General features: G+C 53.3%; 8 protein-coding genes across 8 annotated transcripts; 3 read left to right on the top strand and 5 right to left on the bottom strand.

Moving 5' to 3' along the window:
* Positions 1–46: 46 nt before the first annotated feature.
* On the top strand, positions 47–1,396 carry J4E86_002414 (uncharacterized protein; the record flags this gene model as incomplete). Its single annotated transcript, XM_051442974.1, has 1 exon — positions 47–1,396. One exon carries the CDS (start codon positions 47–49, stop codon positions 1,394–1,396), a length of 1,350 nt encoding a protein of 449 aa, XP_051306562.1.
* A 301-nt stretch (positions 1,397–1,697) lies between these two features.
* Positions 1,698–2,822, top strand: J4E86_002415 (uncharacterized protein; the record flags this gene model as incomplete). The annotated part of the gene is made up of 3 exons (XM_051442975.1): positions 1,698–1,968; positions 2,342–2,535; positions 2,631–2,822. The coding sequence occupies 3 exons, from the start codon at positions 1,698–1,700 to the stop codon at positions 2,820–2,822; spliced, it is 657 nt and encodes a 218-aa protein (XP_051306563.1).
* A 575-nt stretch (positions 2,823–3,397) lies between these two features.
* Positions 3,398–4,909, bottom strand: J4E86_002416 (uncharacterized protein; the record flags this gene model as incomplete). The annotated part of the gene is made up of 4 exons (XM_051442976.1): positions 3,398–3,616; positions 3,682–4,031; positions 4,114–4,695; positions 4,861–4,909. The coding sequence occupies 4 exons, from the start codon at positions 4,907–4,909 to the stop codon at positions 3,398–3,400; spliced, it is 1,200 nt and encodes a 399-aa protein (XP_051306564.1).
* A 759-nt stretch (positions 4,910–5,668) lies between these two features.
* Positions 5,669–6,843, bottom strand: J4E86_002417 (uncharacterized protein; the record flags this gene model as incomplete). Its single annotated transcript, XM_051442977.1, has 4 exons — positions 5,669–6,394; positions 6,447–6,502; positions 6,557–6,698; positions 6,832–6,843. The coding sequence occupies 4 exons, from the start codon at positions 6,841–6,843 to the stop codon at positions 5,669–5,671; spliced, it is 936 nt and encodes a 311-aa protein (XP_051306565.1).
* Positions 6,844–7,203: 360 nt separating this feature from the next.
* Positions 7,204–7,586, top strand: J4E86_002418 (uncharacterized protein; the record flags this gene model as incomplete). Its single annotated transcript, XM_051442978.1, has 2 exons — positions 7,204–7,423; positions 7,483–7,586. 2 exons carry the CDS (start codon positions 7,204–7,206, stop codon positions 7,584–7,586), a joined length of 324 nt encoding a protein of 107 aa, XP_051306566.1.
* Positions 7,587–7,749: 163 nt separating this feature from the next.
* J4E86_002419 (uncharacterized protein) lies at positions 7,750–8,240 on the bottom strand (the record flags this gene model as incomplete). The annotated part of the gene is made up of 2 exons (XM_051442979.1): positions 7,750–8,163; positions 8,196–8,240. The coding sequence occupies 2 exons, from the start codon at positions 8,238–8,240 to the stop codon at positions 7,750–7,752; spliced, it is 459 nt and encodes a 152-aa protein (XP_051306567.1).
* Positions 8,241–8,274: 34 nt separating this feature from the next.
* J4E86_002420 (uncharacterized protein) lies at positions 8,275–8,697 on the bottom strand (the record flags this gene model as incomplete). Its single annotated transcript, XM_051442980.1, has 2 exons — positions 8,275–8,497; positions 8,627–8,697. The coding sequence occupies 2 exons, from the start codon at positions 8,695–8,697 to the stop codon at positions 8,275–8,277; spliced, it is 294 nt and encodes a 97-aa protein (XP_051306568.1).
* A 1,544-nt stretch (positions 8,698–10,241) lies between these two features.
* Positions 10,242–12,313, bottom strand: J4E86_002421 (uncharacterized protein; the record flags this gene model as incomplete). The annotated part of the gene is made up of 3 exons (XM_051442981.1): positions 10,242–11,336; positions 11,393–11,789; positions 11,844–12,313. 3 exons carry the CDS (start codon positions 12,311–12,313, stop codon positions 10,242–10,244), a joined length of 1,962 nt encoding a protein of 653 aa, XP_051306569.1.
* Positions 12,314–12,626: the final 313 nt, after the last annotated feature.

The raw sequence follows: 12,626 nt of genomic DNA on the forward strand, positions 1-12,626 counted from the left end.
AAGTTCGAGCCGCAAAGTATCTATACGCAACACCACCCACGCTACAATGTCGTCAGATACAGAGATGTCCTCGGCGGAAGAGATTGCTATTGTCTCCAAGAAGGAGCGTCGCGACAAGAAGGAGAAAAAGGACAAAAAGGAAAAGAAAGAAAAGAGGCGCGCGAGGGCCGAGTCGAAGGCTGAAGCTGCAGAGTCCGATAGCGAGGATGCAGCAGAGACACCCGCAAAGAAGCGCAAGCGCGAAGCATTGCCTGACGAACTCGAGATCGATGTCAACCTCCCCGAACCTGCCTCCAAGAAAGCCGCTCGTAAAGCAAAGAAAGCCAAGCTGAATCCGACACCCGCCGCCGACGCAGACGGAGAAGCATCGGTCGCGAAGACGGATGCGAAGACGGACGCAAATTCAGCTGAAGACAGGGAGAATGCCGCGAAGCGCTCGGAATACGGTGTATGGATCGGCAACTTGCCTTGGTCTGCCACCAAGGAGTCGCTACGAAAGTTCTTGACGGACAACACTGAAATTCCCGACGACCAAATCACTCGCATTCACATGCCCCCTCCCACGAGACCGCCACCCCCGAGTTGGACTACAAAACCGATGAACAAGGGTTTCGCATACGTCGACTTCTCTACTGAGTTGTCGATGTACTCTGCGATTGCCCTGACGGAAATGAAGATGGACAACCGCGCGCTGCTGATCAAGAATGCAAAGAGCTTCGACGGGCGGCCAGACAAGCCCAAGACTGAAGAAATTCAGGATAACGGACGTGGCGCCAAGGATGCGAAACCGAAGAACCCTCCTAACAAGCGCGTGTTCGTCGGAAACCTCTCCTTCGACGTTACCCAGGAGGATCTCAAGAACCACTACGCACCATGTGGAAGAATCGACAACATACACATGGCAACGTTTGAGGATTCTGGCAAATGCAAGGGATTTGCTTGGGTCACCTTCAGGGACGTGGAAGCTGCGACGGCAGCAGTCAAGGGATTTGTCTTCAAAGACCCGTCTGCGTTCAAGAACAAGAAGGACAAGGACGAGAGCGATTCCGAAGTCGACACCAGCAAGCCCGTAAAGCAAAGGAAATGGCTAGTCAACAAGCTCATGGGGAGAGAATTGCGTCGCGAGTTCGCCGAAGACAACCATACGAGGTATCACAAGCGATTTGGCCATGAGAAGGAGGGCGCGGATGGAGAGAATGCAGATCGCGAGAGGGGCTTCGGCAGAGGAGGAGGTCAAAGAGGAGACAGGCAAGACTTTGGAGACAGCAATGGCGGACGGGGTGGCAAGCGAAAGGTCGACCCGAGGAATATCAAGAGTGGAGCTGCTCATATGAGTACCCAGAGGGCGAGTCAAGCGATTGTTGAGTCGCAGGGCAAGAAGACTACTTTTGATTAAGCATAGACGCTGTAATTGGAAAGAAATGTTCAGGGCACACTTTGAGCAAGAGCCAGTCGTGGTCCACCGCACGTTCCTGCTGCGCATTGTGAGACCGGCAGGTGGTTGGCGCATGGCTACAACTGTCATCACCCACCTCTCTATCCTCTCCTCGTTCCTCAAAACAACTCTAATACTATTGCTACACCCTAAAAGCGACTCATCTTGACCAACCTATATACCACCTTTTTACCATATATCTCTCTTGTCTCACCACAATCCAAACCCCCAACCTTCCAACCACCCACCTCCACCTCCAAAAATGTCAAACCTAAAACGCATATCCATCCTCCCCAATCCCACCTGCGAACGCGCCGGCCTAAAATCCTACGCCTCCCTCCTCCGCAAATACGACTTCGCGCCCACCACCGAAGGGCCCTTCCAAGTCCTCGACGTCGCCACGAAATCCGTAAAGAACCTGTTCAAACCCGCGGCTAAAAAAGAAACGAAACCGGTTCTGCGCAAGATTGAAGAGGAGGGCAAACCGGGCGAGGTCAAAGCGGAAGACCAGCAGAATGATGCGTTGTATATTTGTCCGGTGGAGATTGGAACGCCGCCGCAGGTGATGAATTTGCATTTTGATACTGGGAGCAGTGATCTTTGGGTATGTTCTCCGCTTCCCAATTGGCTATGTCAAGGAGGTGGAGATGCTGATTCAAGTTGCGATGTAGGTATAGTCTACCCTGCTGGATCCTGCGACGAAGAAGGCGGCGGTGAATGGAAAGACGAAACACAACGTCTTTGATGCAAAGGCTAGTTAGACGTTCAAGAAGGTTGAGGGTGCAAGTTGGAGGATCAGGTATGGGGATGGTGAGTTCGCGTTCTTCCTTTACCTTGCCCATCCACCTGACCTCACAGCCATGATTGGCAAATGTTGGAGACCTCTTATCTGACTACGATATACAGGCTCCACGGCCTCCGGCATCGTCGGCACAGACAACGTGACCCTCGGCGGCCTATGCATCGAGAACCAAGCGATTGAACTCGCCAACAAACTCAGTCCGCAGTTTACATCCGGCGCAGGAGACGGGCTGTTAGGTCTAGGATTTGGACATATCAATACTGTCAAGACGAAGAAAGTGGCTACGCCTGTTGAATCGGTCAGTCCTCTCCCCTATCTTGCCCAACTCTCTTTCTTAGCCTTTCCATCATTGCTCAATTCAAAACCCACGAACCACTAACACCCCCCACCTAGATGATTTCCCAATCCGACATCCCCTCCTCCAGCGAACTCTTCACCTGCTACCTCGGCTCCTGGCGCGACACCACCGACGCCGATCACGGAGAATCCTTCTACACATTCGGCTACATCGACGAAACCGTCCTCCGCCGCTGCGGCGTCTCAGAACCCCACTACGTCCCCATCGACTCTTCACGCGGGTTCTAGCAGTTCCCCTCGCCCACCGCCGTGCTAAACGGCGAAACGATCCAACGTCCACCTGGAAACACGGCGATTGCAGACACAGGAACTACACTGGCGCTGCTGGATGACGTGCTCTGCGAGAAGATATACAGTACCATCCCTGGTGCGGTGTTCGATAAAGCGCACCAAGGTTGGGTTTTCCCCTTAGGGACTAAAGTCACGGATTTACCTACGCTGGCGCTAGCGGTTGGCGACAAGGTGTTTGAAGTCCAAAAGGAAGATCTTGGGTTCGCGAAATGTGGGGGTGGGATGCAGTATGGTGGGATTCAGTCGAGGGGCAAGAGCGAGTTTGATATTCTGGGCGATACGTGGTTGAAGGGGGTTTATGCGGTTTTTGATCAGGGGAGGAAGAGGTTTGGGGTTGTGCAGAGGGTGGAGGGGGTGCAGAATCTGGAGGCGCCGAAGTAAGGGGTGGGTTAGGGGGAGTTGTTTAGTCCTGTGGCTGTAGAGTGTGGTAGATGGTAGGTGGTATCAATTGTTCTGATTCATGATTCAACTCGACTATCCCATGTCATCATACGGCGTGTTTGACATGCGCCTTACGGCGCAGCAGCATTCGCGGCCAACCACTGCCCAAACGCCGCCGCATTCCTTGTCTGCATGAAAACAGTACCCGGTCCCGTGAATTTGCATACAAGGCCTTCACCCGCCGTCATGTTACTGATGATTCCACCACTAGCGACACGCTCGAGGACGTATTTGCAGTTCCACGCGACGAGGTGGCCGTTGTCGATGATGTATTTCTCGTTAGCAGCGAGCTAGAAAGTTCGGTCTCGTTAGCACTTTATCAATCTGACACGGAGATCGATGATCGGAAACTTACATCCTTCCTGATAATCGCGCCGAAACTCGTCACCCAAAGCACACCCGTACCACTAATCTTGTACACAAACAGTCCCTCACCACTGAACATGGCTTTGCCGATTCCCTGACTCTTATACTCCGTCACAATGCCCTGTGTGCAAGCCAGGAACGCGTCGCGACCCACCGACCATGTTTCCTTTCCACCAAGCTTGATGATCGTGATGTCGCCAATGGAAGGGGGAGCGAGAAGAAGTTCACCGGGACCCGTGTATGTGGATTTGGACATGTCGCCGCCCATGAGGGCTTTCTTCAGGGAGAACTTCAGGTTGCCTTTTAGCGTCATGGTGTGGGACATTGCTATCATTGCGCCTGGGGTTGTGTTAGTAATTCGTTCTTTGCATCTTGCACTCCCTATAGTAGCGAAGTACGGGTTTTGTATTGGAAGACTCACCTGGTTTGGCAGTAAAAGGACATCCAATGGCTAACTGCACTGTGAGAATGGAGTTGGTGTCCCTGTGGCTCACGCGGTAGCTTCCTCCATTGAAAGTTCCCACGTCGTCTGCTGAGGCACTTGCGGGCGCTGTGTGTGCTGCCGCGCCCGCGCCTACGTACTGCGGTTGCTGGGGTATGCTCTGCTGGCTCATCTGCGACTGATGGCCCATGCCTGGGTGACCCGTCTTCTCGGCGGGATATCCCGAGGGAGTCGCACTCGGGCTTCCGCCAGGAAATCCACCAAAGCCGGGGCTCATTGGTTGCTGTGGCTGTTGTTGGGGCGGCTGTTGCTGCTGCTGCTGGAAAGGCGGGGGCGGCGATTGCGCTTGGCCTGGGGGCGGGAAGTGCTGTTGCTCGGGTGGCGGCGCATATTGCTGTTGCTCAGGAGGCGGCGCATAGTGTTGTTGTGGAGCGGCATTCCCACCTGGCGGAGGTGGGTAGTGTTGCTGTTGCTGTTGGTGTGCGGGAGGGGATGTGGGTGGTGGAGGGTAGGACTGGCCGCCTGGCGGAGGCGCATAGTACTGCTGCTGGCCCTGTTGGTCTGGTATATGTTAGAGGGATGTTCAGGAGGCGCGGTGTTATAGTTTTGGAAGGCTGGAGAAGGAGCGTTCGGTATATGACGGGACGAATGTGGAAGGTGTAGATGTACCTGGCGGTGCTACTTCTCGTCAGTTTGCTTTCACATACAATGCGCCATGCGACTCACGAGGGTAGTAGTTCCCGCCCGGTGGTGGAGTTCCCTGGTATCCTGACATATTCAAGCTTGCGATCCTAAGGCGACGAGTTGACGCGACTGCAGTTGGGTCTCAGAGAACAAGGTAAGGGGATGTTAGCAGCAACCACGCGCAATGTAGGAGAGAGGAGAGGAGCGGAGAAGGGATTAGATTAGTCTACGGAAGCATCAGCACCATAAGCAGTATAGACGTTTTAACCGCGCGCCCCGTTGGTGTCTCCTTGGTCAAGCTGCTCAGCCTCCAGCGCGCAGCTGCTGGCTAGCGGGGTCTCTCGAGCCGCCGAATCAGCGCCCCGCATCCTCGTCCTGGACTACGCGCCAAGCCTGTGCCACGGGTGAGTAAGAGAATAGCATAAAGTCGTTCATGCGTGTGCAGCTATTTTGGACCAAGAGATTCGTGTCGGGCAGAAACAAACATGTTCGCATGTCCTCATGATGCAGGGGAGCTCCGGGAGGCACCGTAGCTATCAGGGTCCACCTGCGACCGACTTAAGCGCCCACGATATCTCACATGCTAGTCTGCATCTTATTTGCCAGCGCGTATAGTAGCTATCACATATCACGCATGTACTGAGCAACTTCTCTCCTACGTCTATTAGACTGTATCTTTTGACTCATCTCAATGTACATGAACCATCCCAGACATTGCTTGAATCATCATGACCGTTCATACCGCCGAAAAGCGTCATAACAGCAACAGCCGTAGCGCCCGCTGATCGAGAATCCCCAGCCCAAGCCATGCATAACATTGAACATCGTAAAGCGCATAAGATCAATTCCTCTAACCCACCATTCTCCGCCTCTTTCCGATCTGGGCCGAGAAACCAGTCTTGATGGCCTGTACCGAACGTCTCGATCCGCAGCTGTTGCAAGTGACGAAGTTGAGACGGTTCTCACCCTTGGAGAGATCGGTGTCAGGCGAGCGGCAGGTCTTGCAGGTAACGTATTCGACAATGTATCGTCGGAGGACGTTCTCGAGTTGCTTCTGCTGGAAACGACCCTTGATGACCAAGCGCTTCTGGTCGGCGAACGAACCGCTCGTACCCAATTCAGCGAACAGGAACTGAGCAACGTGCTCGTCAGAACGCTTCATACGCTTGCAAATCTCGGCAAGGTTGGCAAAGACGGTCTTCTTGTTTCCTTCGCGCATGCACTGTGGGGGCGGGATCTTGTAGCTCTTTGTGCCCGAGCTGGCGAGGTCGGGATGTTGTGCGTGGAGGAGCGTGAAGAAGCGGTTCAGGAGGAGGTTGTACGAGATGGGGGTCGTCGAGTTGTGTTCCCAGATGCCGGTGCCCTTCATCATGTCGCCTTCTTGTACTTCGGGTTCGGGAGCAGCGACCTCCTCCTCGCCTTCGGGCTTGTCTCCACCGGCGGCAGCGAGCTTGGCCTCGAAGTCGTCCTCGACCTTCTTCTTGCTGGACTTCTTCTTCTTCTTCAGCGCGGCGAAGTCGCCCTCTGCGCCGTCCTCTTCCTCGCCTTCCTTCTTCTTGGAGGACTTCTTCTTCTTCTGTATCTTGTTAGCAAGATGTTAATAATCGCGCATGTATTTTGCGCCTCACCTTCTTTGCGAGATCAGCGAACATGTCGGTGACCTCCTCGACCTCTTTGTCGTCGCCTGTAGCCCCACTTGTCAGCGACTGATGTATTTCCAGTATGTGGTCCATCTTACCAGCACTCGCGGCGTGGCCCTCGGCGGAGTCCTTGTCGCCGTTCATCTCTAGTGATTCGGTAACGTCGCCGTTGCTGTCGACAATCGTAGCACCTTCGGAAAATTGGACCGACTTGCGGGGTTTGCGGTCAGGGAGATCGGCCTGTGTAGGTGTCCGTTAGTATGTCGCTCTTTGTAGGGAGGTAGAAACAAGTCCCAGCTAGGCAGCTGGCATGCAGCAAGCCCACTTTCAAGGCACAGGATATTTCGAAAGCGAACGTGGGGCTGTGACGTACAGTATCAGCCATGATTGCGGTTGCACTCGTGTTTTCGATCTTCAGTGAGTTCTGGGGATGTTCTGGTATCGATTCGGACTACGTAGTGATATGTAGGCGTGGTGAGTCGAAGAGTTAGGCAAGCGGTCACCCTAAAGTTCGCCGCAACACATGTGTGAGTCGAACGCTGAGTGCCAAGATTTGCGTCACGTGCTGACTGCCGCTAAGCCCCACCTCCGCTCATTGGCTGGAGCGCTCCGACACCATTCACCGAACGCGCCTCTGCCATAGCCGTCGCGATCCCGTCACTATCGCCAATGCTGCTACGGTAGTCCGCCGATCCAGTCTTACATCCACCATCTCTCCTGTCAACGATCCGACACCACCGCCGCCATGTCCCTGAGCAATAGCGAGAGCTTCATCGAGCCATCCTCCAACGACGAGATCGATTCATTACCATCCTCGGCAACAAGCTCCTCAGCCGATGAGGAGGAATACATGTCAGACGCGGATAGGGAATGGAAAGAGTCGCTGCAACAATTGGAGCTGCTGTTGACAATGGTCATGGTGCCATATTTGGGCAAATACTTTGGCAGAAAGGCCGCATACTGGGGTACGTCATCTTCAAGGTTAGATGACCGGATATATGGCAGGTAGCTAACATCTGTGCAGGATGGGCCAAGTTCATGGAATGGAAATACCCCGTCGAGATCGTTTTCTCGAGTCCGAAGACGTTCAAGCTGGCTGGAGCTGTTGAGGCAGCAGCCACACTATGAGCGCTTTACCTTACTTCGGCGGCTTCACACAATCAAGCATCGGCGTTTATGGCGTTGGGTCCATCGGATATCCACACACATTGGACGTCACTTGTACATACCACTCTATTCCCACGACATATCGAACACATATATTACAAGGCAAAGGGCACTCGCCCAACCTCTACTCAAGAATCTCCCCGTTGAGAATCGTCCTCCCATAAGCATCATGGTGCCAATGGTCACCCTCCCGGGTAGTAAGTCGGTCCTGCATATGCTTTGTGTCTATTTCGCCATCCTTGGAATGTATCTCCTCCATCTCCTGCCTCTTCTTGCTCTTGGGCTTTCCTTCTTTGATGCGTAGCTTCTCAAAGTAGACGTACGAACCATAATAGATGCCGGATGTGTTGCCGTTCAACGCCCCTTTCTTGCTGCGAAAAGCAGAGAGTTGGCGCGCGTTGAGGGTCTTGGACGGGTTGTGGAAGGACGCTGAGGCTGCGCGAAGGAATGCAGCCTGGGTTACGCCGGGTTTCTTGAGGTGTGCGTTGATCTTATGGCGGACGTCGTCGCATGTATCTATCAGCGTGTCAGTACGAGACTACATCACATCGTAAAGGAGCCAAAGCTTACCGTATGCTGGTACTTTATCTTCTTTCTCGAAATCCAGCTCAACATCATCAACACTAGGCACACTATCTTTCGCCGCGACTCATTCATTCTTCTTCCCCTTCTTGTTCGCAGTCGTCTTGATGCCCGCCATCTCGCGCTGCTGGAAGAACGCGTACGCTGCCGGATATACAGAAGACTCAACTCCCTTCTCCTTCCCATGCTGGCTCATGAATCGCGAGTACGCATTGGGCGTGATGCCAACTGCTTTTTGGAACTCGCCCACTTTCATTTCGCCATTGTCGATCAAGGTGCGTATCTTACGCCTGCATACAAATCAGATACTATACGCAGATCATGGAGAATTGGGAGATGTTCATGGCGTCGTCGAAACACGCAACGCGCACATTCTTACAAAGAGAAAAATCGCATACCGTAAGACATCGCAGCTCTACGTCACAGGCCTGTTCTCAAGCTCAAAACTTATGTCGTCATCATCGATGATTTGCATGCTCGGGTTAGGCATAGTTGGGTTCGACGTAGTCGGGTTCAATACAGTTGGGTTTGGCATGGGCGCATTCGAAATGATTGTGTGCGGCAAAGGAGGGTGGTGCGACATAGGTTGGTTCGACATAGGCGGATTCGACATAGGCGGATTCGACATAGGCGGGTTCGACATAGGCGGATTCGACATAGGCGGGTAGGACGGAGTTGGGTTCTCCAAAGTCGGCATCGGGTATGGGTTCATGTACGCCATGTTGGAACAACGATATACAGCGGCAAATGTCAGAACGCAATAGGGTGGCAAAAACGCAGATTCAGAGGGTAATAACGGAGATAAATGAGAAAGGGCGGCATTGCGATCACCCACCCCATCCTTATGACGTCTGTTGCGACGCGTCTGTGTTTTGCGCTAGTGGGCGGGGAAAGCACGAACGCGTTCTCAGGGGGGCGAGTATCAACATCGTGATCGGACCTGCAAGATGCTGTCCAAGTCGACGACTCGCTCACTTCTTTGAAAGCGCAGCATGATTTTATTCAAGTGATTTCACTGTTGCGACTTGACGGCGTGGAACACAGAGAACGTCTTTCACAACGGCCGAGCATCTGCCATCAAGACAGACCACCACGAGTAAATCGGTCGTGACTCGTTGGATAGTAAGCACAACCCCAAAAGAAAGCAGCGCATTTCGATAACGGCGCATGATGACTCCAGAATCTTCGCTGGCCATTGCTTTTCAATAAGTTTTTCACTCTCCAGGACTGTTCATTCGCTGACTGAAACGGACGTTAGGCACTTGAACCGGGGGGTGTATGTGTATACAACATGAAAGCGCAGCACTATCCATAATCACGCCGAAACACGACAAGCCGCGAAATTAGACACGGCACAGACTCATAGTCGATCATGCTATCTCACAGTAGTAAGAGTAGGTCAGTTCACACCCTGTGTTGTGCCTTACCAACGCGTGTAGTGCGCCGTGCAAGGAAACTTGTCCCGGAGGAAGCCACCTGCGCGTACGGCAAGTCGAAAGCCCTAGGCAACTTCAGCATTTAGCATCACAGGAATACACTTGGACAGATCACAGAACCGGGCTTCAACTCAATGCATCAAGCAACACCAGTGCTACTCAAACACGTCTCTTCGGAAATGAGGAGCGTTCAAGACCTCATCAACTATGACGGTAAGTTACGCTCGCCAATTCGTCCATGCAGCTGCTCCGCGGCGGCACCCGAAGGATTCGAGAGCCTCGCTTCGTCCAACACTCCGATGCGTACTCGAAGGATGCCTTGCGCGGGCAAAGAGGAAGCACCGTCCTCGTAACGAGTGTCGGCACAACAAGTCATGAGCATCCTTCGACAGGCTGACAGCCGATGTTAGCGATCACACATTGACTACTGGAGAGGCGACTAAGAACCAGACAGAGAACGAGAGCGCGCATGCGACAGTTCTTAGTACTAAGATATATTGTTATTCAAGACGCTATGGTTTCTAGGGTATCAGATCATCAGATCAGACGCGAGCCATTATTTACAAGACTTGTTGGCGAAACATGAGACGCTGCGGCCTTATACACGGCACAAGCGACCGTTTTGGGTTTGAGTACCTTGCTCGCCATCCCTGACTTCCCAGTCCTCACTACCAACAGCAGTGGTGGCATAAAAGACGCCCTTAGGATCCCACCTCTTCTTGATAGCGAGCAGCTTCGGGTAGTGCTTTGCGCCATAGAAGTCGGTTTGCCAGTTTGGCTCCTGGATATCTGCCTCGTTGAGATAGACACCGCCACCCTCAGACGCCGGAGCGACTGCACGCCACGAGTCCATGATGTCGTACGTAAGGTAGTCGGATGCTTCCTTCAATTGAGCCGGCGTCGCGTTCTCAGGAACCATATTAGCGGTGATCAAGAAAGACTGGGTGTTGCGCCAGGCCTCATTGACAGCGTTGTCAACCTGGAAAGGGTTACCTGGAGCCATGTGGTAACCACCGACCGTATGACCATTCATCACTGTGTCCTGGATAGTGGTGTAGAAAGAGTTGAATTTCTCTTCGGTTGCCCAAAGGCTCTTGGGGAAGAGACGGGTAGCTTGACGGATGGTGGTCACGCCAAGTGTATCCGCGCCCCATGAGCCTTTGTTGGCAGAGTAGAAGTCGTCGTGGTAGGTCGTATTAGGGGTTACCGAGATGTTGAAAGACTTGAGGTCGGCGAAGAAGTCCTTCGTAAGCGCGTTGAAGGACTCAATAGTGTGATTTGGCGCAAAGAAGGGAGTCATCTGGAAGTCGAGCGTCGTACCGTAGTTCCAGATCCAGAAATACGAATAGGTACCAGCGTTGGTGAACTCAGGGAATCGCTTCATGTAAGCGTTGATGCCCTTCCAGAAGTTGGCAGAGTCGTTGACTGGGGCCTGGAAAGAGAAGACAGACTTGGTAACGTGGATTCTTGGATGGGCTTTGGCGATAACTGAAGTCACAACACCAAAAGTTCCACCGCCTCCTCCGCGAAGGGCCCAGAAGAGATCGGAGTTCTTAGAGTCAGAGGCAGTAACGAAACGCCCGTCGGCGGTGACGACCTCAAAGGCGAGAACTTGGTCAGCGGCCATGCCGTAGATGGATGCGAGAGGTGAGTGACCACCTCCGGTGATATAGCCACCACTCCATCCAACAGTCTACGTTCAAGGTTAGTGGCTGCGACTGCAAAACGTTGCATATCATGGCGACTTACTTCACAGATCCCGGTCATGACAGTCACATCGTGTTCGCGAGCAGCTTCCAGAATCTCAAACCCTTGGACACCAGCACCAGCTTTGAAAGCTGGGCCAGTGTATCCAGCCGACTTGTACTGCTTGATGAACTGGATGTCCTTGAGATTGTGCGTCCATAGGTTGAGCGCACCTGCGCCAGAAGACTTCCCGATATAATCGTGGCCAGTGTTCTTGACGGTCAGCCTGAGGTTCATGTTGCGAGCAAAGTTGACACCAAGCTGCACCTGGGCAACATTCTTGACGTCGATTGAGTAGGATGCGTAGCCGCCTAGCGTACAGGTGCCGCTAGGATCATCGGTAGGCATGCATGTACGGCCCTGGAAGAGCGGCCACATCATCGAAGTTGGGTCACTCGTACTAATCATGACGGTCAGCGAACTGTATCCTGCGATGTATGGCAACTTCACTTACTGAAGATCGGATGTGGTGAATCTGGCTGAGATGTCTGCGCACTTTGCCTCATCATAGTCACTCCAGGCCGAATTCGCATAGCATGGCGCAGCGATGGGTGTCGTCTTGATGAGTGCTCCTCCAAGTAACAGGTCGAAGATGGACCACATCCACTCCTTGGGGTACTTCGAGTCGCCTGGAAAAGCTTTGCATTGACCGCTTTTGATGGCACGCTTTGCCACGGCCGTGGTATCCTCATCACCGTCGAAGCCGAAGACAGCAGCAACGTCGACCTCAGTGGTCTGGCTATCAGCTGTCTTCAATGCCGCGTCGGTCAATTGCACTGCCTCCTTTGGGAACAGCGGAACTCCAGCCGACGAATCCGTGGAGACGGTAGCGGCAGCAGGTGCGACATCACGTACGGCGACAGGGCTACCAAGAGCGCCGATGGCGTTCGCAGCAAGAAAGAACAAAGAGCCACGTGCAGACATAGCGAAAGGACTGCAAGCCAACAAAAGCGAAAGCGATGGTGATGAGAACTGCATCTCGTCTACACACGAAGTGTCTCTAATAAATGAATGAACTCCCACGGGGCGCTAGGTCAGACGATTTGTTCGAGAACCAAGCATCGAACCACATGGCAGATGCATGAGAGGCAGATATCGGAAAGATCGTTGCGGTCCTTGCAGTATGCAGGTTGTTGTATCTACATTACTCGTAGTTAACGTCCGAGTGTAGTTGCCGTCTTTCGCACAATTTCCCCCTTCCCCTACGGCCCGCCCGGTCGGTGCCGTTAACTCCGCG

Source organism: Alternaria arbusti, assembly GCF_024043155.1.
Source record: "Alternaria arbusti strain BMP 1465 chromosome Unknown scaffold_2, whole genome shotgun sequence".
Taxonomy (NCBI): Eukaryota; Fungi; Ascomycota; class Dothideomycetes; order Pleosporales; family Pleosporaceae; genus Alternaria; species Alternaria arbusti.